Raw genomic sequence first — 23,846 nt, 5'->3', positions numbered from 1 at the left:
TAACATTTTAGTAAACAACTGGAATACGAGTATCACTGCCTTTATTGATATATCTTACTGAGTTACTAATTAAAATATTAATAGTATGCAATTATTTTAGAAATATCTGACTTAATCAGTTTTTTTTAACTTTATTCAAGTTCGAAATAATGACTGGTTAAATACTAGTAGGCTCCAGGTAAGATGATCGAAGATAGTGGATTTTGTTTTAGTATTGGGTCGTACCAGTAATTGTTTGTTCTATATGACGTAGAAAAAACTTCATTTATCATCATCATCATCATTATTATTATTGTTATATTTGTTTATTTAAAATACTACTTTTTCTTACAGAATCAGTATTTTAATCTTACTTTCCGGCGCGAACGACGTAACTATAATAGCACTATAATAAAAGCTACGCTGTTTACAAACATGACTTAAATTCCCGCAATAAAAATGTACGGCGTCCATTCTATTATATTCATATTGTTTCATGAATACATTATTTACTTTTTCCACAGGTGATAGATAGAGTGTTATGTGCTGTTTATTACATAAACGAGGCGGTCCTTTTTCAAGTTTCCCTTTTATTTATACACAGTTGAAATATCAAATCTTTCAAACATTAAGTGTCAGAATCATGCTAACGACTAAGTTAACAATGAACTGAATGATTCAATGTCAATATTTTCAAGTTTATGCACAATTCTAGACAACCAGGCTTGATTAGTGATATATAAAATGCTATTTTATATATGCATGCAATGGGAATAATAAATTTCTAGCTATTGCGTGAAATTTACTCACATTCAAATGCAAATCCGTAGAAATTTGCAATTCCTTTGCATCACTAAAACGAGTATTTAAAGCAGAATTTATATTTGCATATCAAAAAAGCCTTTTCAATCTGCCGTTATACAATTTTCAAGACAGCATTGTCATTCAGTTAAATCAACAGACTATGTATTGTAGTATTCTAAAGAGATGATTATATTGCTTATATCACATACTAGTTGATCTGAGTGCATCTTTTTCTACGAGAGTGATTTTTTCCTATCTGTCGCTAAACAATTTTCACGACATCACTGTCATTGAGTTAATCAGTAGACTATATACAGTCATTTGAATGTCGTCTGTATTTCTTGAATTACACTGTTGGTCTAAGTGTATCTTCTTCAATACGGTTGACTTTCTCTATTTACTTCCAAACAATATTTACGATGGCTGCTGTCATTGAGTTACAGCAGCAGACTATGCAATTGCAGTATCAAAGGAAGAAACTGTCATTTGATATAAAATGATGATATTAAATCGGTGGTCTGAAGTTATGTACTACTATGTAATACTAAGAGGTTGACGGGAAGATTTACTAGTTTCAATTGAAATATGTCCTTTTTATGTTAAAGTATTTGGGTTAAAACATTTTTCTAAGTTTTTTTATACTTAACCTTTCTACAATGTTCTAGATAAACCGGCGTATAAGCAAAATTAAAATAAAATATGTTTATTAAAACTTTTAAAAGCAGAACCCGAAATAACCTGCATGTTAAATCATTTACACGTACTTAAATTAGGTTACTTTATTCAACGTACGTTCATTCTCAACAACATCAAATGTGCGGGGTTTTTTTGTTTTGTTTTTGTTTTTAGGTTTTTTTTCTTGTGTGGCTTTTAGTTGTTATTTTTTTCTCAACACAATACTGGTGTACAGTGTATGTAACTTTCGATAATACACATTCAACACGCCACTGACAATACTCCTAAATGTATACAAAACATACTCCAAATGTTAACGAAGCGCTGCGGACTGACTGACTTAGAAACGTTAACGATGAATGACGGACATAATGCCGTAACCCTTCCTGTTGATCAATATTTCACAACCCTCAAAAACGCTAATTTGCGTGTTTTAGAAAGAAATTTTTCATGACAAGTGAAACGTTTTGAAAATCAGAAATCCGTGTATTAGGTATATCTCTTGGCCTGCAATAATTAACAATTTTTGTGTGATTTAATGTAATGCTTTAGAGAATAGATGAGACATCAAAAGACAACATAATTAAAGAATTCATCATACGCAATTTGTCATAGCAAGTGTTAATGCTGAAACTTTTATTATGCATACAACAAGTGTTAGAAATATCACCTTGACATAGTTAAAGCAAATGTAGAATATCACGGTTTTGTTGCATTTAACATTTTTATATGACTTATAATTGTCGAAGTAGTGATATGTTTGAATTGTACATAACAAATTACATTTGATTCTTTGAGAAATTATGCTCAAAATGAGATTACAAGAGCACCGCATTTTGGTGTTTTAATGCTCCTCTGTAACGGACAATGGCTACTAATAACCATTTTTAACAAAAATTCAAAGGTAAAAAGGGACATTACTAAAAATGAAGCTTGAATAATACCACTTGTTTCACTGCGCCTAGTCATGTTAAGCAAGTACTATGTTAAGTTTCGTGTTGATTCTTTTTAGAACACTTAAATAATGGGCTACTATAAAGATTTTTCTCGACAACGACGACAACGACGACACAGCAATCATAATAACTCAACATATTCTTCGAAACAGATGAGCTAAAATGATGTTGGTTTGACCGTTGATGTTCGTAGTTTATGTGAAGTTATGAAAAAAGGAAAGGAAAATGCAAATTAATTTTTTTTATCGCAACGTTGTACGAGCACCAGGCACAAACATTTTATTCAATATAAATATTTTGCAAGAAAGATAAAAAAAATGACTTAAACTCAAAAAAAGTTCTTCTACAGTCAGTAATGATGGTTAAAATTTGTTTTAATTCACAAATTAAAAATTTAACCTTTCACCATCTTTTCGAAACATTGTCATATTTCATCGTACCGTCATACTGTTACTGTTATATAGAAATGTAAATTATTGTTACAGACCTGTTTTTGTGATTTTTGACAAGAGACGTAACCTAAATTAAATTTAACCATAATATATTTCTGGTACTTTTAATAGTTCTGTCTGGAAAAATTTCTATATCGGGCCGAGTTCGACATTATTTAAATGTGCATTTTAAAAGTAATTGTCTGGGTATAGGAAAGCTGTAGGGAATGTTTCTTTTAACATATCGCCACGAATGACACATGAACACACCTACAAAACGTTGTTAATAAGTCGGGCAAAAAAAGCAAACATATAAGAGAAACTGTGAATGTGGTTTACAGTACGTTTTTCGTCTAAATCACGATTGGCTAATTTTCATTTCATTGTGGACCAAGAGCAAATCATTTAAATACTTTGGCTCAAGGCATATAAGCATATTATATAGCATGTAAACTGATATACATTTTGATCAAAAGTAAATTCAACTACATGTACAGACAACATTAACTTTGTTTTCATAGGTATCGTTTGGTCTAATGACACAAATGCCAGTAGAGAATCTGATGACACTCTTATAAAATTACATGCATCTGACATGGACGTCAGTATTGTTAGTTATTGATTTTTTTTACAAATATACTGTTCAGTTCTTATACGGGTACCAATATAAAATGAAAAAGTTTAACCTATGTACAGTAAGATTAATATACATAAACTGTCGATAATTAATTGTTATCATACTAAACGAAAAAGAAATAAATAATAATTTCTGTATCGAGGTATCGATATTCAGTTTCCTTGTTCTTGATGAAATAATGACTGCATATCTTTTTGCTTGTTTGTGTTAAAAGGAACTGGTCCTTATTGAAAGGGCGCAATACCAAACATAAATATGTTAATAGTATTATTGTATCAAACGCCACAGCAACCCATATTAGAATTAAAACGGATGCTGTCTGTGTAGCGAACGAAAAGAAGATGAAGAAAAGGCAGTATGTAAATGTAAAATGATCTGATATTACGTATCTAAATAAAGCAAACCATAACATATTCTGGAACAAATAGAGTTATTCATCATATTAATGCTCATACTGGGTCACTTGGACGACTGGACTGCGTTTCTTAGAAAGTCCTAAGTGTATCCTAAATTCTTCAACATAAGACTAACTTAAGGAATAACTTTGCACGCAACCCATATAAACATTCTATTCCAAAACAAATTATAAAAATATCCAAATGATACATAACTATTGTTCTATCAATATTTGGAATCCTTATGGAAAACTTTGCCAATCCACCTTAAAACCTGAAGAATAAAATGGTAAATTGTGAAAAATCGTAGACAAATATATCTATTTTTGTTTCAGTGGCTTTAAATCTTTATTGAAAAAAACTTTACATAAGGCTTGCCTGTATGTACTTTACATACATGCAAACCTTATGTAAATCGGAATCCTATTAATTCAATTTACTTATCTATTTACTTCCAAAGAACAGTGGCGAAGACACCGTTATTGAATTTGCTAAATTGTCAGCCGACTTTAGAATAATTGTCTAAAAGAAAATTAAATTACTCAAATATCCCGTAGGTTAATCATAGGGGTTCTTTAATATCAGATTCAGTGAACGGCAATATAACAATAAGACATACAAACAAATACAATGCAGACAATGGCATCTGCCGGGAATTTCTTCCTATTTCTCAGTGTTTTATCAAACACAATATTAGATTTTAAATATAAAATAGATTAGGTACGTTTCATTTACATTCAAAGGCTGGGTTGAAATCAATATAAAACTAAAGAATACCAATTCACATAAAATTGAAACAAATAAATCTCATTAATGAACATAAATACTTTACAATCATTTTTGATGATGGTTTCGTTGCGTAAATTCAAAACTTAATAAATAGTTTATTTTTCGGAGAAGTAAACTTGCATTTGATAATGAATGACGTAAACTTTATCGTAAACTTATCTTTTGCTACAGATAAAATTAAGAAATGGAATCCAATAAGAAAGTCCAAAACGGTAAAATTATAAGTTTTGCAGACTTGGCTGAAATGTGCCTGTTCGTGGACGGTAGTTGTAACTGCAAGTTAATATCTGCTCCCTTTAGCATCGGCTTAAGCAATCACAAAACAGAAAAGTAATATAGCTTTAAAAAGAAAAAATATAGAGACAGGGTAAAAAGGTCTTTGTAAAATACTTTTGATCCATGTGAATATCTTGCGTAATAAATACACAAATGAATAACATTCCTGATAATGACAAATTGTGGGAAACATATAAAGTTGTCAAATGTCGAAAATACTCAAACATGTAAAAGTTAGATGATTTGATATGAAACTATACTTAAACTTACAAGCGTTACAATCACATTTTAGACGGCGTAAAATATACTAATATGAAAGGCAGTCAGATATGGTTCTCTTAAAGGGGCAACATTCGCTGCCGCGGCAGCGAGTATTTGTGGGTGTGACTAATAAGTGATGTAAAACTGTCTGTTATAAACCCTGAGCTAAAAATAGCATGCAGTGTTAACCTGCAGAGAGAATGTAAACAAAAACAGCTGATTTTACACAGGAGAGGTTTAATGGATGTTTTATATAACTCACAGATTAATCAGATTAATTAAAAGACATTATCAAGCCATCTTGTCCAGATATTATTTTTGAAGTCAGTTGTTTTTTCTTTTTTTTCACTGGAATGCTGTATGTTCTTGAAGGATCTCTTTTATATGGAATCTGCCTTTCTGATGTTTGAGGGCGATTCACATTTTCATTCCAGTCAAGGACAGCCAAGTTAATCCTGATTTTGTAGGCATCTAATCCAAAACATATTCTTTTGTCTCCATACTGTAATAATGCATTATTAAATGATTCTACGTAGTGAGTGTCCATACAGTATCTATATTTTTCTGCATCTTTGTATACTGGCATTGATCTTAAAAAAATTTGTAAGAATAGAAACAGCTTTTTCATCTTTGATGGTGTATTTGGAAACATTCATAATGTGGATCTGTTTTGCATCGAGAAGTTGGTAGACAATTGTCGTGACTGCCCTTGTAGTGGTCAACAAAGTTAAGTATGTTTTTTCGTAGAATTTCAGGATTATTTTGGCAGTTTTTCATTGAATGGAATGTGTGAGTTTTTAATGCAGCAGCTTTGTCAGACAGTTCCTCATGCCACACAACTCCATGTGTTGATTTGAAGCCTGTTGTTATTTTTTCTTGCAGCTTTAGCTATGCCCTTGGTCATATGCCAAGTATCACTTGCATTCGTTGTTGGGCTTCTTTCTTCTCTGACATATTTAGTTATTTGGTTGTTGTTGTCATGTGCATGGATGTTTACTGGGCAGTCCTTCTGGTCAAGATAATCATATAAGCGTCGTACTCCTACAAGTTCATGCCGTTGAGAGCTGGGATCATCAGACTTGGTGACTGTCTCAACTTGAATGCACTTGTTTGTTGCTTTACCAAGACAGACAACATCAGTGAACTTTGCATTCTTGCGCCAACAATGGCGGGCATCAGTTACAATATTTATTCCTGTCAGTATTTCATCATCAGGCAAAAGTGCAGCGGTCATGGCAATTTCATCTTGAAGAGCATTGTTTTTAGATTCTAAGACTTCATTCTCTACAGCTCCTTTGTGAGTCTCCATCATTTCAGAAATATATTTTTCCCCAAAATCTGCAATATCTGAAGCTTCACACAGTTTTTGAAATTGGTTAGGTAGTATGCCGCTGGAAAAATAACCATGACAAAATTTGTAACTTGCTAAAAACTTTCCGTTTCCCATGTGTGGCGAGGACGTCCAGCTCAAGGCATGGGACTCCTTACATTTGATATTGGCAGTCATTACCCCATGCATTTTTTTGTTGTTTGATTTATCAAGACTTAATCTTTCCTTGCATTTTATATCATGGGCTTGTACTTGTGTTATAAGTTTTTGAACTGATGATAAACATCCTATAAAAATGTCTTCCGTTTTTGCATCTTCCAAGGTGCAATATTGATATTCTGGCTCAAAGTCTAAACTTTCGTTTGTCACATTATCTTCAACGGGTAGATTCAGAGAAGTAGAAAAATCACAAAGCCTGTGGAGTAGCTCAAACGTCGATATTTTATTAAACTGTCCTCCACCAAGAAACAATTTTATTTTGTCAATTTTATTAAACAATTCAGTTTTTTCTGACTCATCATTGTAATAGTACTCCAATTTGCCTCTTGATTTTCTATTTATTTGTCTATTTTCTTTATTTCTTGCACGTCTTTTTTCACCAGAATTTGATGGATAGGCTTTTGGCTCCTTACGTAATTCCAAGCGTATTCTTTTTATTCCATTATTATGATCTTCAATTTGTTGATTGTGGTTATCATCCATGTTTATCACTATATTGTATACCTGACTTTACTAATGAATTCACACAAATGAAAATGATATCAGCTTCACATTGTTTTAACTGTAAACTCTGCTGGGAAACATTTTAATCTGCCAACACCTAATTAAGATGCTGTCACAATGAAGTATAATTGTTCATTGTATGGCCTGCCATGTAGAATTAAAATTCACATAGGATGCTTGTTTTGGAGGGAAATAGTGCAAATCTTTAAGCTGTTATAATCTGATTTTATATATTTCGTAAAAATTTGAATTCTAAAAAATGGCACAGGATAATAAGAAAAAGAGATATGTGATTTATATGACAGAAGAACAGAAAGAAATTACTTGTGGAATATTCAATTTTCATGGGTGGGATATTGAAATATCAAGTGATGACGATACTGAAGCAACAAGTACCCAGTATCAAAATTTGAGCAGAACATCCACTGAGACTAAGTCAGTAAACTCAGATGTTTGCGAAAAAGAAATTTCTGAAGAGAATGCAAACATGTCAACAGATCAACAAAATAGATCATCTGAACTTGCTACCGGTAATACAGATGTTTGTCACCACTGTCTTAGTTCCCCCTGTGTGACTGCAAGTCCTCAGGCCTGGTTAGGAGATGGTCGCTTAGCAAGACCAGGAAATAACTTAATAAGAAAAAACTTTATAGAAAATACTGGACTATGCTCGACAGAAGGGGACTTTGGAGCAATAGTGTATATTTAGAAAGAAAGGAGAGACTTATGCTTGCAGCCATGTTGAACTGACTGTAAGGGAAATTATGCCTGACTGTGTCCTGCATCAAGTCAGACAACTATATCCAAATCCAAAGGATGTGCCTTACATGGGACATTTCTTTTAAGAAAACCTGCTAAAAATGATCTTGACAGGAATTTAAAATATTTTTAAACTATTGATATATAAAAATTTTATACAAATGCAACATTTAGTTTGATAAACATTTGTGAAATGTAATTTTGACTTCAAGATATTTACAACAAAATATAGTGTAAATGAAATATACCTGGAAGTTACTTTTACTGTTTTCATGAAGTTTAAACCATTTAAATACAAGTTGAATCAGTACTTTGAAATTAAAAAAAAATCATAGATTAATGGATTATTGTAAATTTGTTGGAGATAAATACTTTTTGATAAAGTAACATCAGTAAAAGGTATTGTGTTTTTTCTTATCATGTATTCAGCATTCCAATGTGTCGTCTGCTGAAAATCTCCCTCCCTGAAATATATATCGTCTGCTACAACTCTCTCTCACTGAAATAAACACTGCCACGTGTTTCTGTTTACTACTGAAGGTTCATGACCTGTAATGATCAGTTGGCTCCTCCCAGGGAAATTCAAATTTCAAATTTGACAGCCAGTATTTTTTTTACAGAAACACACTTAAAGTTTTATTTTGAATAATTTTGGTCAATCTATATCAAGAATATCTATGCCTACATACATGCCAAGTGTTGTTTAAATGCATTTGGTAATTAATCTTAAATCTTTGAAAAAGGGTCCCTGAAGTGAAGCATGCATAAAATTAATAAGAAACCTGCCCTAGCGCCATCTGCTGGCTTTTATAGTGCAGTTGGGCCTTTAAAGTGAATTTGTCTTTAATGGAAGGTCTGTTATACAATAAATAAGTATGTTGATAGTGCTGAGCCTCATGTTTGACAACAAACAACGACACCATTATAAATGTATGTTGTTGGCAAGTGTGAGATACATGATCTGATGTAGCAAATATTCATAGAATAGACAATATTTTTTTTTTTCATCGTTCTTGTTCACGCTTAAATACATAGAACTTTAGCAACATGTTTTGCAAGCAATGTGTTAAAAGAATATCCAAATGGATGACTTTTCCATTTTTTTTTTAATCAATATTTCAAATACTTATGGAAAATGTGACCATTGTAGACCAATCCACTTTTAAATAGAAAACAATTCTGACAGAACAGGGACGCGAAACCACAAAAATAGGTCTTCTTTGTCGGCAGCTATTTGTTAGAATTCTCTTTATTTATTTCTTTCATACCATTTTACTTTACGTACAAGTGTCGTGGAAAATAACTCTCCTTTAATGAAACCCACAGACGTTAGTATCGATTGAAGTTAAAGACGTTGACAATGAATGTTCTTGAAGCATTCGTCTATTATTAATCTGTTGGTGTTTTCTGCTGAACAACTTTTAAGAAATATGAAAAGTTGCGTTAAGTAACTGAAGACAAATGAAATCAGCGAGAGACTTTTTACCAATGCCAAGAAAAACAGGTATATCACAGAATGTTTATTTATTCAAAAAAGAAAAAGAAAACTTTTACAGCTTGTAAAAGCGTTTCAAAACCGCTGAACATTTCAGACGAAGCAATATCTAACCAAGTGAATTTATGACATAGTCATAATTGTTATTAGCAAACCAATATGATTTCCTGTATTTTTCCATAGGAAGCAATATACTGTTTGACTGAATTAGGAAAACCACCACGTTCACACACGCGTAAAAGATCGTGAAAGAGTTGCAAGCGAATTTTAATGTCTTAGGCCGTTTTCGCACTGAAGTTTTAACACTTGCTAACTTAAATGGTATCACATGGTTTTCAGTTCATTTATTAGCAGTTCATACGATATTCAATAAGTAAAAATAGGAAAGAATAAGTTGATTCGGCATTTAGTTTTTACACTGCCTTCTTCGTGTTTAGAAAATGACAATCATGTTTTCAAATACTTATTTAGAGATTATCATAAAAATCAGAATGCATGAAGTAATAATAATAATAATAACAACAAAATAATAATAATAATAAGAAGAAGAAAACAACAACTAAAAACAAAACACATTGCTGTCAGTTGTATTCAATTTGCCAGAATGTTTTTGTCACTGTCGTATCACTACGGCTAGTTATTGACTTATTCAAGAAATAAAACACAGGGCGTTACACTCATGTGTTCTCTGAAAATAACTGAACATTCATTAAATAAATTATTTGTCTTATTTACTTGAATGGTCAGTAGCCTGTTTTAAATAAATAAAAAAGGGTTGATTAGCATTGAATATCTTCTCATTTCTGAGAGCATTATCAGATGTTTTAAAGTAAAAATAGAGTATAAAAAGAGAGAAAACTCCATTTAAAACGTAGATTTCCGAGACGAAATAAAAGAACTGTTATTATGTATCAGACTTTATTAGAAAATTTTACTGTAAAGATTTTGTTCACAACTTTGCAAAAAAAAATTGTCATGAACAGACTCATTTAAACCAAGACTGCAATACCCATGTTATTTGTTGTTTTTAATGCTTCCGAGGACTGACACTTTTGCTTATATCCATCCTGAGATAACAAATCATCAAACTAAGTTACCTCCCAAACAAAGATAAAAAAACAGATACTATTGAACAAAACAACAATATATTGCATTATTCGTTACTTTCTTTTATAATGTTAATTGCGTTTACCCTAGCCATACAGCCTTGACAAGTTATAAAGTCCTGCTGAACTTTTGACTCATCTCGTAAATTTCGAAATAAATCATTGTTATTCTGCGATATTGACAACAATATACTGACGTCACGGCTGTATAATAGTAAGATTCTGTCTGGAATGATCACTAAATACAAATTAAGCAGACAATAAATGCTACAATAATTATAAAGTTAGCGTTCTCTTCCCCCTATCTCCAGCAGAAGCATTTCCGATAAAGCCTTGTTGTATGTAAGGTGAGAATCTGCCGATGTTATAATTTATTGATTCTGACAAATTTGCTCGACCTACCGCGCTAAGTGCACCAAATTGGTGGATTATCCGAAACTTGTACAGATATGCCTAAATGAATTTGAAAATGTGTTTCATTAATATTTTTTAACGAATAGATACTGTAGTAGATGGTACGGGAAATTAACTAATGTGTAAAACAATTAGCGAAATATTTGGAATGGTTTATGCAGACGTGTAACAGACAGATTGTTGTTGGGATAATATGTTTTGTTTCATTGCGGCTGTGTAATGCATTTATGTGTGATTAACGGTTTGATGTTATTTAAAGAACTACTGATATTAATTCAATGACATTTCATACATGGTTTGCAACGGAATGTTTTATAAAATCTCGCACACATAGAGGTGTATATAATACAAGTTTATAACATATTTTTTTAAATATTTTTAACAAGACTGCTATATCATAAATAACATAACGTAGCAAGAAAGAAATCAATTTAAACTTAAACTCAAAATAAAGACCTTTATAAACAAACATTAATACACAAGAAACTATGGGAAAAATAACTCTATGTGAAATATCATTGTCAAAGAAAGTTGACCTTTATTTCACAAAGGAACAAATGATTGGCGTTCTTAATGTGGAAACAGATAAGGATCTTAAGTTGTCAGGTAAGTTTTCTACTCTAAGAGTTGTATTTGGGTTTGACTAACTAGCATTATCATTCTTTGAGCTTGTCAAGTAACGCAAAACAAACAGTTGCAGACCATAATAGGTACAACATTTCATCAGTTATGTTTTTACATGTTAAGACTTTTATTTCATGATTTATATTAATAAATATATTTTGATAAAGTTTTAGTTTCATGGTCAAATTAGAAATATGATTCTCCAAATAAAAATCACAGACACGTTCAACTTGATTGATTTCATTTCAAATGCATTAGGCTAGTTTTTTGGATTATCAAAAAACTTCGTAGCTATCCGTAAAATAAATGTGTAATTCATAAGAATGTGACACTTATTATAATATGTCTTAGTATAACAAGTCAAAATGTAAAGTTTTAATATAATATTCATATTTGTGCTTGTCATAACTTTTCTTATGTCGATAATATAAAGTCACATGTAGCATTTGTTTGATATCAAAATAGTTTTTTTCCTGAACAAAATTTCAGAAGCTTTAGTTTTTACCAAAGATACAATTCAATATTAAAAAAGAAAACATTTGTGTTTGGAGTAATCTCTTTAAATAATCAAGGCACAACGAGAGTAGGAGACAAATGATTTGTATCATTTTTGTTGATCCAAATCTTGAAAGAAACAAGTTTCAGGAGCTTTTTTATATGATTTCTCTGTGTAATCCCCAGTCGAGACAGATTAGATAGAAAACGTTTGTTTGAACATTTTAGCTAGGAATTCATTTGGGAATAATGCAATGTGTAAAAGATTGAATCCAAAACGGAAACCTGTGCCGGAATATTTTTTGTCTTTGAAATGATGATTACACTGTCGGATGCTATGTAAAACATATGAAATTAATTGTTGTAACTTGGTAAAGAAATAAAAGTATCAGTACATTGTATATCAAACTAGACAAAGTATACGTTCAAAGGTTTTCTACAATTATCATGAGTGAAGTGTTATTTTGCTTTTATTATTTTATGATTTAGGAACGTTTTGTACTTTCAAATTGATCTGTCGAACAATGTTGTAACCATGATCGTTTGATTTCATCAGCATCTGGACACTTCAAAAAAAAATATTTGGCTTTACATTTATTTTCAATATCTATACATCCAAATTAGACGATTTTCATGTCAAATAGACCAAATAACTATACAAATTAGACAATTTTCTTGACCCGTTTGGATCCAAAATCTAAACAAAGAACTTTCTTGTCCCTATTTTGACACAATATCTGAACGTGTCAGTTTTGACCCTATATATGTACCAGGTACTCAATTTTCTTGTTCACGTTTCGGCCTAATATTTAAATCATAAATGTACAAATTCAGTAAAGGACTTTTGAACCATATTTATACAGATACATTAAAGTGTTCGCTTCTTAAGAAAAGAATATTAACAGAGGAAAGAATGTATGAAAAAAATTCAACAATACAATTTCACAATTTGAAATAACACAAGATAAAACAATTATGATAATTTCTGTAAAGGATGTTATGATTTCAATTTCCAAACTGCATTGCTTCAGAAAAGTCATTTTTATTGACAGAAAGCTAACTGTTTGTTTGTTTGTTTATTTCATTTTACGCCTTTTCCAAACAGTATTTCAGTCATAAAGGCGGGTAGTTTCCTAACCATCGTTCCTGGAGAGTTACACCAGTACTAGACTACCTTCCTCCGCGCTAAACTACCAAAGCATCTCCCGGGGATCGAACCCACGCCAGAGAGGTAACTGGATTAGAAGTCATCGACTCTAACCCCTCGACCATGGAGGCGGTTTGAAAGCTAACTGTTTTAATATACCGGTAAAGAGTAATTTGTCCATGATGCGTTTCCTTGTGAAACATTGATCGGAGGTATTCGTCCCTTGTCGTAATTCATAAGTTTTTTAATGTAAAATTGCTTGTTATTAAAACTTTTGCCAAGTATGTGTACTTATGTATCGTGGTTGGCATTGTTTTTTAATTGATGATGAAACTTAAGCCTTAAGAAACAAACGTGAACATTGTCTTTATTGTATGCGATCAATATCATCATAAATTGCTTTTGGAGATATAGAAAAAATATTGATTCCCAATGCAATGTAATTTAAAGATCTATATGAGAAAAGAAAAAAAAGGAACATGTTTTATTGCCTTCTTCTTATCAACAATCTTGGCATGTTATTATAGAGAAAATTTAACCCCTGATATTCAGTTAATAACATATTTCTCTTCGATAAAGTACGAGATATTTGTAAAGATATTGACATAAATGATACACCTTTCCTAGACATAAAATATGACCGGTTTGTTGAACAACTTACTTTATTACCAACACCTAATGAAAGTAATGGAAGTAATACAGAAAATGGGTGCTAGTATTTGGTATATAACAAAGCCATTTAATGTAAGCTTGAACTTTAAGATCTGATTAACTGTAAATATTATTATTATTTATTATTAATTTGCATTTTTTAAAAATCATATCAACTAATGAAGCTTATGAAAGCGAAAAATGTTGTGATAAATTGTGTTGGTTTTCTTTCTATTTATCCATTCTTATTACAGACATACAAGAAATTTAGTAATAAATATGTTGTTAATTCTTTGATAAAGCCACAAAACATGTTCTCTTTCATACCACAGTAAACGTTTAATCATTAACATAAACACATGATTTATCATTTAACTAATTTTCGATTTCAAAAGAGATTTCTAGAAGCTTGACAGTATCACAACGCAAACATATCATTTATCAAAGTAAATCGATGACAGAGTCAATGTCCTCTGGTAGTTAACAAAGATATTAAGTTTATCCATCTTAATTTTGTCTAAAAAATATCTAGAAATTGTCAAGGGACGTGCCAGTATTTCATGATAAAATATTTCCAAGAAAAATGGAAAAGAAATCGTTCTTGTTTAAAGGAACTTAACTGATGAACTTGAAATGTGAATTTGAAATTGAAAAACTTGCGAAGGAAATGAAACAGAATACTTGAAATCATACCAAAAATCGGGATTTGTTTCTTAAATGTTCTTAGCCAGATTTGAATTACTGGAAAGAGTTTTTGTAAATTAGGTCATTTTACACATTAAAATTCAATATCCTCGGAAAACAAAGTGAGCGAATAGTCCGAAATTTTGAGAACAAGATATTAATCCATGCCCCGTGTTCACATAACATTTCAGGATCAGGATTAAGATCAGGATCATATTTAAAATCTCAGATATTCTCCATTGTTTATCTTCAGAGAATAAATATTTTATACATGTATTCACTTGATAACACTTGACTTGAAATAGCATGTTTATGAAATTTTAGAATTAACTGCTTGTTGTTTTAAAAGATATAGAGGATATTTGTTTAGTTCAGTGTAAGATCGGAATATAATTCACCGAGTGAGCACCAAAAGGTATATTTCATGAGTTGGCGCAGCCACGAGTGAAATATGAACTTTTGGTGTTCACAAGGTGAAATATATAGAGAATAATAGGTTGGTGCCGTGGATGGAGAAAGTTTATCTGGCGAGGCGGAGGAATTTATTGGGTGAGCCGAGTACGCATGTTCTATTTATCCTGTCACCGTTTTTTTTTTAAAGAATTTTATTAGGCAAACTACCTTTAATCACACTATCAAAAATGTTTCTATTTAAACAAAGAAGGCCCGAAGCGTGCATTATTCTACAACAATGCACTCGCCGTTCTTATTATCTCCCTGTGTATTTTCACATTGAAGGCGCCATTTTGTTTGAAAAATGTGATAAATAAAAACAATTTTTTGTCGAATTTTGTTGTGAAAACTTTCTAGAATGAAAGAAAATGGTCTAACTAAGAAAATGAATTCGAACACCAATATCTTTTATTCAGTCGTTAACGCTGTACAGACGTTTAAAGTATTGTTTACGTGACGTCACAATGTAGCGCCAAACAGCACGTGCAAAACAATCAAATCAAGTACGCTATTTTAATGTCGCAAACGAGTTAAGTTATAGAGGATATTCAAGTTTTTTCTATAAAAACATGATTTATTTTCACCGAGTGGTATGAAAATAAATATTTCATGAGTGGCGGTAGCCACGAGTGAAATATGGTAATTTTCATGCCACAAGATGAAAATAAATCATGTATTTATAGAAAAACTTGAATTTTCTGTTTATTTTATACATTTTTCTTTTTTTGGCGATAAAATTTAAAAGACTTTCCCTTGAATTTTGTGTACTGGCAGAATTTAATAGAAAGTAGTCCGGCAAGACACCAGTGAAAATACGGAAAATATGTTTCACTGCAGTGAAAAATAAATTTTTACAGTGAAAATACGGAAAATGAAAATACGCATTTTATTTCATCAATATTTATCAATATTTCATTTTTATGTATATAATAAATACATTTATTTCACTTTTTATAATTTTTATTTCGCTTGAAAATTATAGAGTGAAATAAAATAAACAAACCAAGTTTTATCAACGTTTCCAAAATTCGTTATTCTACACACAGAAGATTTAACGACAGTTTTTTCATACCACTGGAACGGCCTGTAAAGAAGTCCGGCAAACCACGTGATCAAGAGCCGTAGATCAGTAAAAATATACGGCACCTTGTTATCGGGCCGAAATTGATACAAGTGACAGGATAAATTTCGATCTTACACTAAACTAAACAAATTTTCTTTTTATTACATGCAAAGAAACGTTCTAAAAAGACATTAAACCTAATATTGAATGAAAAGCGCGCCAAATGATAATACAACGTGACGTCATTTACGACGTCACGTCATTGAGTTGGTACCCAGTACTGTGCACGCTGGTATTTCACTGAAACAACGTGAGGGGCTTAAATTCAAAACAGTGAAATTATCAAAGTGGTAATTTCACTCTTTCAAACAGTGAAATTACCAGTTTTATATCACTGATATATTTCTATAAACCACCGAAAAGCATGTAATAAATAGGCATTTTACAGTTGATCCTAATATTATTCATGGTTCTAAAATTTATCTTTATTTTAATCCAGTTATTTAGAAGTTTTTCATGTTTTTTCTCAATTTTATCTCAAATTAGGGTTGTTTCCTTGCAAATCAGCAATGTCTCACATTTTATTTATGTCAAATATAATTTAAGTAAAAATACGATCAATTTTTGTTTTATAGGACAGTTAAAAGAAGGTCCGGCTTATTTTGTGTATTTGTTCCTGTAGTAGTGTATGATGTGTGTTGTCTGTAGTGTGTTTGAAGAATCTTCTCTTCTTTTTGAATTATTTTTACAATTCTAACTTAGTACGAAATCAAATAAATTAATGTTTTCTTTTCACATACTACTGGTAACAGTAATGATATATATATTCAATTTGCCCAAAAATACATACAACCAGGATTATTTGCTTTTAAATTGACGGTAGCAGCATTTACACTTTCATATCAATCAAGTAAAATTGCTGACCCGAAGTAAAAACAAATTGATTTTTTCATACTATAAAATCTCGACAAATGTTTTATATCAGTTTTCTTTACAAGACCTTGTTACAACTGTATCACTTGAAAGATGATAGATATAACTGATATTTCATATTTCTTTAGCAAAGAAACTATCCGTTGTGAACATCTTTCAATGGCACCCTCATATCAGTTCAATATTGAGATAATATTTGTGCGATGAAAACGAACACGATAGCTCTTGGGACTTGTACTTGATACATAAGTAAGTAAACAGACCAATTAGTAGAACAAACATGACCTCAATAGCAAAACATTTGAATAACGGTTTATTTCCTAAACATTTACAATATCCCAAATGAATATGTCAGTTAATGAATATGTATTCACTATATTCTTTATTCAATGAATACCGTCAACAATTTACTAGAAATGATCTTAATGGAATTTTAGACATTGCAACGGAATATTTTATTAAGTTAATAGTTCGCTTTTTTCTCATGTACACACACAGTAGGTACGTAACATAACATTTAAGCTGCAGTGTAATTAGAATTTCAGTAACTCTATTTCCTGAACAGTAACAGTGCCTCCTCCTCAACAAAAAAGGGGATAACTTATTTATTTAACATATTTCTTTTTTACTTTTTTTAAAGCATACTGTTTTTATTAGTTTGAGCGCTTCTGTAACTCTTTTTGCTTTCACATTATTCGGCTGTAGCAATTTCAAGAATTCAGGATATTATAGCATTTTATTGTGGTGTATTGTCTAGTACTGTTTAAATCTTTATATAGAGGATATTTGTTTGTTTGTTCACGAGATGAAATAAAATTACATCTTACACAACAAACAGACAAATTTTCTTTTTATTTTATGCTTAAAAACAAGTTAAAACGAAATTTCCATAATTTTAACGTTAATATTAAAATCTGTTTCCCCCATTGAGAGCCCCATTTAGACGGAATTTCTCATTAAAAACAAGAAGTCTTGAGCTGAGAAATAAGTCCGCCAATCAACGTTAAATGACGGTGATATTTATTCATTTTATTAAAAAAAACATGAATGTTCGCTTGTTTTAATAATAAATGCAAACAATTCTTGTAGGAGAAAAAGTCCAACCATCCATCCATATTTCTGTTACTTACTGCAAATTTATATTAGACCTGGCTTTGTAAAATGTAAGCGGCAGCCATTTTTTAAAGTTGTGTATTTCATGGGAGGAAAATAATTGTGTAAGATTCAGAGGGATATAATTTGGATTTGTTAGTCATACACCTTTTTAAAAGAAAGAAAACTTATTTGAGGATTGTAACAGACAAAAAATAAGTGTTGACAGATGTGAAAACATTCAGAAAAGGAGCTAGGAAAATGGAAAACTTGGAAGCTTGCTCAGGAACGCTGGGTTGTTTTACTTATTCTTCGAGTGATGGCTGTCAATGCTTTTCAATTTTTCATAAAGCATACGGCAGTTATTGCTCGTAGGATACTTTAATATGCCCAAATGTCATCAAGAGCAGTTTTGCATGGGGAAGGAATGTATTTTTCAGACTGTAAAAACGAAACAAAAAAATTTAGAGACGAAATTTGGTGATTTGAATTTGAATGAATAGAAGTAAGTTTTCTTGTTTTTATTACTTTTGACATTTAAGTTATTTATCTATTTCAGCTTTGCTTTTTCTTTTAACAGCCTGACATTGTCAGAATTGTCAGCAAAAATAAAATTGAGGTACCACATGGGGAAAATCTTAAAAAAGTAGTTTCGTCATTGAAAAGAGTGAAATTATATTTTGATAATTTTCACTGTGAAATTATCAAATATAATTTTCACGGATAAATCAGTAATCCACTGAAAAGCATAAAAAAGATAATTATTTCTGACTTTGGCCAGCTATTTATATTATATGATTGATATGCAGGACGCGTATTTTAGATATTATTGTTCCAGACTCCGAATGTTGGTGCTGGTTTTAATTATCAGAGACCGGTTTAAAATGTTTAGATAATTGTTTTGATTTCAATAAATCATGCCAACTGTCCAGCGCAGTGTTATTTTAGTGCGCTCTGGTCCCTGCCAAGACTAAGCGTTCCCTAGTAATTAATGATCCCCATATTTAGAAAATCAAATTTTACTTTTATTTTCTTAGAGGGTGCTTCCTGCATTTTGGTTGGTCAAAACTGTCCCTAGAAATAATAATTATATGCAAATGCAAGATTTGCCGCCTTTCCAAGGCGCAGTTGAAAATAAGATTTCGGAATGTGAAGTACAAATCTTGTGAATTTCTATTTATTAAGTTTCGGGCACAGATACCATTGTTCAGTAAGTTTGTTTTTGTTTTTTATTTGCCTTCGTTCGGGAAAATTATTGTTTACATAATTTTTGTTCTAAAATAATTACATTTATTATTGTTAAGGTAAAATACATTAACAATTTATATGTTAAGATAGATAAAACTGTATCCTAGTTAAAGTTTTGATGTAAAAGTAAATAATCTGTAATTCTATCAATTAATAAATTTGTTAACATTACTAGCAGCAGGATTCCCACAGTATTTGTTAAGGATGAATTATATATGTGACTTGTTTATTTGTAAGTATGTATGCATTCTTTGTATGTTGTTTAATTGTTATTAATGGAAGTATAACTGTTTAACTTTCAGATAACCGCTATCAACGCTATATACGCTATATACGCTATCTACGCTATATACGCTAAATACGTTAGATACACTATATACTCCTTAGACTATGTGTTGTTTCTGGAATAAAAGTGGAAAATATAGCGCGTGAATTGCATCTTTTTGTTGCCCAAACTTAGTGAAGCTGCCCATTACGACTGTGTCGTAGTGTCTTTGTAATTTGGTGAACAGTTGAAGTGAACACCCGTATTAACGTGTTCTCTCTCAGCCACCCACGTAATCTACACTGTGTTCTTACAGTTATAGAACAGTATAGTTCCTACAGTTGTTGAACACCGTGTTATCCTACAGTTATTGAACACCGTGTTCTCCTACAGTTATTGAACATAATCTATTAACGAAAAGGTGAAAGTTAATTGGATTAAACAGTATTTATTTGGATTATATTTGTAAACATATATTCCGTATCATCAAAAGATGGCAAGTGACGTAACCAGTAACGAAGCTGAAGTCAATATGAAGAAGCATGTGTCAAGCTTCCAACGAGTATCAAAGGCAATTAAAATTAAGATGGCGGCAGGCGATTCCGACTTCCAGCAGTTGCAGAAAGACCTATGTAACTGCTGGGAGGAAATTGTTAGTGTACATGAGAGTCTTGCGACGTCAATAAATGACAAACGGTACGAGGAAATACACAAGCAGTACCGGGATATAATATCTCAAATCAGTGATTTGAATCAAGAATACACGAGTTGTGCAAATTCCGTTGTAACGTGTAGCTCTACAGCCTCACGCAAGCGGAGGGCAGAACTGCGCCTCCGCCAGCTGAAAGAAAAACAAGAAACAGAGCGCAGAAGCGAAGAGGCTCGCCGGGAGCTCGAACTGCAGTCGGCCCGGCACGAGCTAGAACTTGCTGAGATTGAAGAAGAAGATTCCGATGACAGAGGAGTGCTATCCTTACCCGACGAGCCAGCAACCGATGTTCGAGTTGAAAATTGCGTGAAGGACTTACCTGACAATGCAACTAGTGAAAATCTTTGTGATAATATACCATCAAGACAAATTTATTCTCAAAACGTTTATGGTTTACCTAAACCGGAGTTGATTAAATTTAGTGGGAATCCTGCTGATTATTGTAAATTCATCAGCAATTTTGAAACCAATATCGAGGCTAGGGTAAGTGACAATAGATTAAAATTAAATTATTTAATTCAATTGTGTCAGGGTGAAGCAAAATATTGTATCGAAGATTGTGTAATTTTGTCTCCGGACGAAGGCTATTTAAGGGCTAAAGAAATCCTTAAATCTAGGTACGGTAAACCACATTTAGTGGCCCGGTCCCATGTAGATAGTTTAGTAAATGGAGGTGCCATAAAAAATAATGACGTTAAGGGACTAATGAACCTGTCACTCCATATGGAGAAATGTCATATGACCTTGACACAGCTAGGTTTTATGTCCGATGTGAATAATACGGAAAACCTACGCAAAATAGTTAGGAGACTTCCACTTCACATTCGGTCCCAGTGGGTCGAACGTGCAAGTAGCCTGATAGAGCAGGGACTCGAACCAAGTTTTAACCATCTTCTAACCTTTGTGAGGGAACGGTCAATTGTAGCCAATACAATGTATGGTCATGACCTTGCGAATGAGTCAAAACAAACAGTGAATTCGCAAAGAAATTCCCACATAAACCCTCCTCAGCGTAATAAAGTAGTTACACTGTCCACTGGCTCTGATAAGAGAAATTCAGGTAAATCTCCCTTAGAGAAATCCGCTAGGGACGATTATCATGTATTTATTGTAAAAAGGCCCATAAATTAAGGGCATGCGCAGAGTTTCGCTCCATTGATATTGATTCAAAGCTGAAGGTTATCAGAGAGCATGAAATGTGTGAAAACTGTTTGTATTTCAAACATGTTGCCGAAAATTGTAGGCAAAATAGTTTTTGTGAGGTTTCAGGTTGTTGACGGGAAACATAATACAATGTTTCACCGAGATTCTAGTAAAATCAACAAATTTACAAATGTTGAGGATAAATATGTTGCGGCTTCCGAATCGAGGTGTAATCAAAACAAGGTAAGTTTACGCATAGTTCCTGTCGTCGTCGGAACGAAAACTATGCAAGTAGAAACGTACGCTCTCCTTGATGAAGGGAGCGATGTAACGCTTTGTAGCGAAAGCCTTGTAAAAAGGCTTGGGGTTGAAAGTAAACCATGTAAGTTCACGTTAACTACAGTGAACAAGTCTGGTCAAAATATAAATGGCAAAGAAGTTAAACTACAGGTAAGTGCATTAAATGGCGGTCAGGTCATTGACCTTCAAAAGGTATGGTCTGTAAAAACCCTGCCTATATCCTTGCAGTCGTTGCCAGACCAGTCTGTGACAGGTAAGTGGAAACACCTTAATGGTATCAATTTACCGAAAATTGATGTAAACAAAGTTGAGTTGCTTGTGGGAAGCGACACCCCAGACGCATTCTGGGTAGAAGAGCAGCAAAGAGGGAATAAAGGTGAGCCCTATGCAATTAGGTCAATATTAGGCTGGAGTATTATAGGACCCACATGTAATGGATCGTCAAATGATCAAGGTAGTATCAATTTTCAGTTTGCTTCTAGTACACATTTGCAAATCGATAAGTTATGGGCAACCGACTTCCCAGATGTCGAGAGCTGTGGCACAGGGATGTCACAGAAAGACCGTCGTGCAATTTCAGTAATGAATGGTACAGTAGTAAAGGAAAACGGTCATTACAAATTGGGACTCCCGTGGAGAAACCCAGACGTATGTCTTCAAAATAATGTGAAGATGGCTACGGTAAGATTATCTCACTTGAAGCGAAAACTTCAAAGAGATAATAAGTTATTTGATATGTATAAAGAAACGGTGAATGGGTATATTGATAAGGGTTATGCTTCCTTATTAGAAACCAGAACGGGATTCGAACCCGGACGTATTTGGTATCTACCTCATCATCCAGTTGTTAACCCAAAGAAGCCGGGTAAGGTAAGAGTTGTCTTTGACTGTGCTGCTAAGTATCAAGGCACATCATTGAATGACAATCTGTTACAAGGTCCCGACCTAACTAACAGTATTACTGGCGTACTTATGCGATTCCGGCAGGCTCCAGTAGCATTGGTTGCGGACATAGAAGCCATGTTCCACCAGGTAAGAGTATGTGAGCATGATCGGGATTCTTTAAGATTCCTTTGGTGGTCTCAGGGTAACTTGAATGAGGAACCAAAGGAGTATCGTATGAACGTCCACTTGTTTGGTGCAACTTCGTCACCAAGTTGTGCGGCTTTCTGTTTAAAGCGCACGGCAATTGAAAATACTGATAAATTCAGTCAAGAAGCGGTAAGTACGGTCGAACGTAATTTTTACGTTGATGACATTCTTAAGTCAGTATTAGACTCAAGTTCGGGAATTAGACTTGCCGCAGAAATGAAAGAACTTCTTTCTTCAGGGGGCTTCAGACTGACAAAGTGGCTCTCTAATTGTGAACATGTCATGAATTCGATCCCGGAAGCGGATCGAGCTCAGTCAAAAGAAAAAATAGACCTTGACAACGAATCGTCATGTGAGCGAACACTTGGATTACAGTGGCATGTTAAGTATGACAATTTTGTGTTTGATGTAAATCTCCGTGACAAAGGTACGACAAGACGTAATATCTTGTCGGTTGCCAGTTCATTGTATTATCCGCTTGGGCTTGTTGCACCAGTGACGTTAACACCAAAATTGATTCTACAACGTGCTTGTAGAACAAACCTAGGCTGGGACGAACAAATTCCAGATGCGGATGCTGAAAAATGGTTGCAGTGGCTAGCCAGCCTACCAGCACTATCGAAGGTAAGTATAGATAGATGTATAATACCAGGTGAGCTCGACAGGTCAACCTTGACAGCTGAACTGCATATGTTTAGTGATTCATCTGAGTATGCCTATGGATCGAGCGTGTACTTAAAAGTGTATGACGCGAAGGGGCACAGTAAATGCAGTCTAGTTATAGGTAAGTCTAGGTTAGCACCTATAAAGGCTATTTCGATACCAAGACTCGAACTTGCAGCAGCTGTAGTTGCTGTAAAACTGTATCAGATTGTCATAGAGGAGCTTGATGTAAAAATTACTGAAAGGTACTTTTG

General features: G+C 32.7%; 1 protein-coding gene across 1 annotated transcript in view; it reads left to right on the top strand.

The window, feature by feature from the left end:
• The first annotated feature begins 11,440 nt into the window (after positions 1-11,440).
• Positions 11,441-23,846, top strand: part of LOC132736148 (arrestin domain-containing protein 1-like) — a 68,568-nt gene continuing 56,162 nt past the window's right edge. The window contains exon 1 of the mRNA XM_060723230.1: positions 11,441-11,636. Coding sequence (XP_060579213.1) covers positions 11,519-11,636 — 118 coding nt within the window. The 5' untranslated portion in view covers positions 11,441-11,518. The remainder of the gene's footprint in view (positions 11,637-23,846) is intronic.

The sequence above is a fragment of the Ruditapes philippinarum genome, unplaced genomic scaffold (genome assembly GCF_026571515.1).
Source record: "Ruditapes philippinarum isolate M1 unplaced genomic scaffold, ASM2657151v2 ctg192_1_1_1_1, whole genome shotgun sequence".
NCBI classification, from domain to species: Eukaryota; Metazoa; Mollusca; class Bivalvia; order Venerida; family Veneridae; genus Ruditapes; species Ruditapes philippinarum.
The sequence above is the reverse complement of the archived record's forward strand: the minus strand, read 5'-3'. Positions and strand labels throughout refer to the sequence as shown.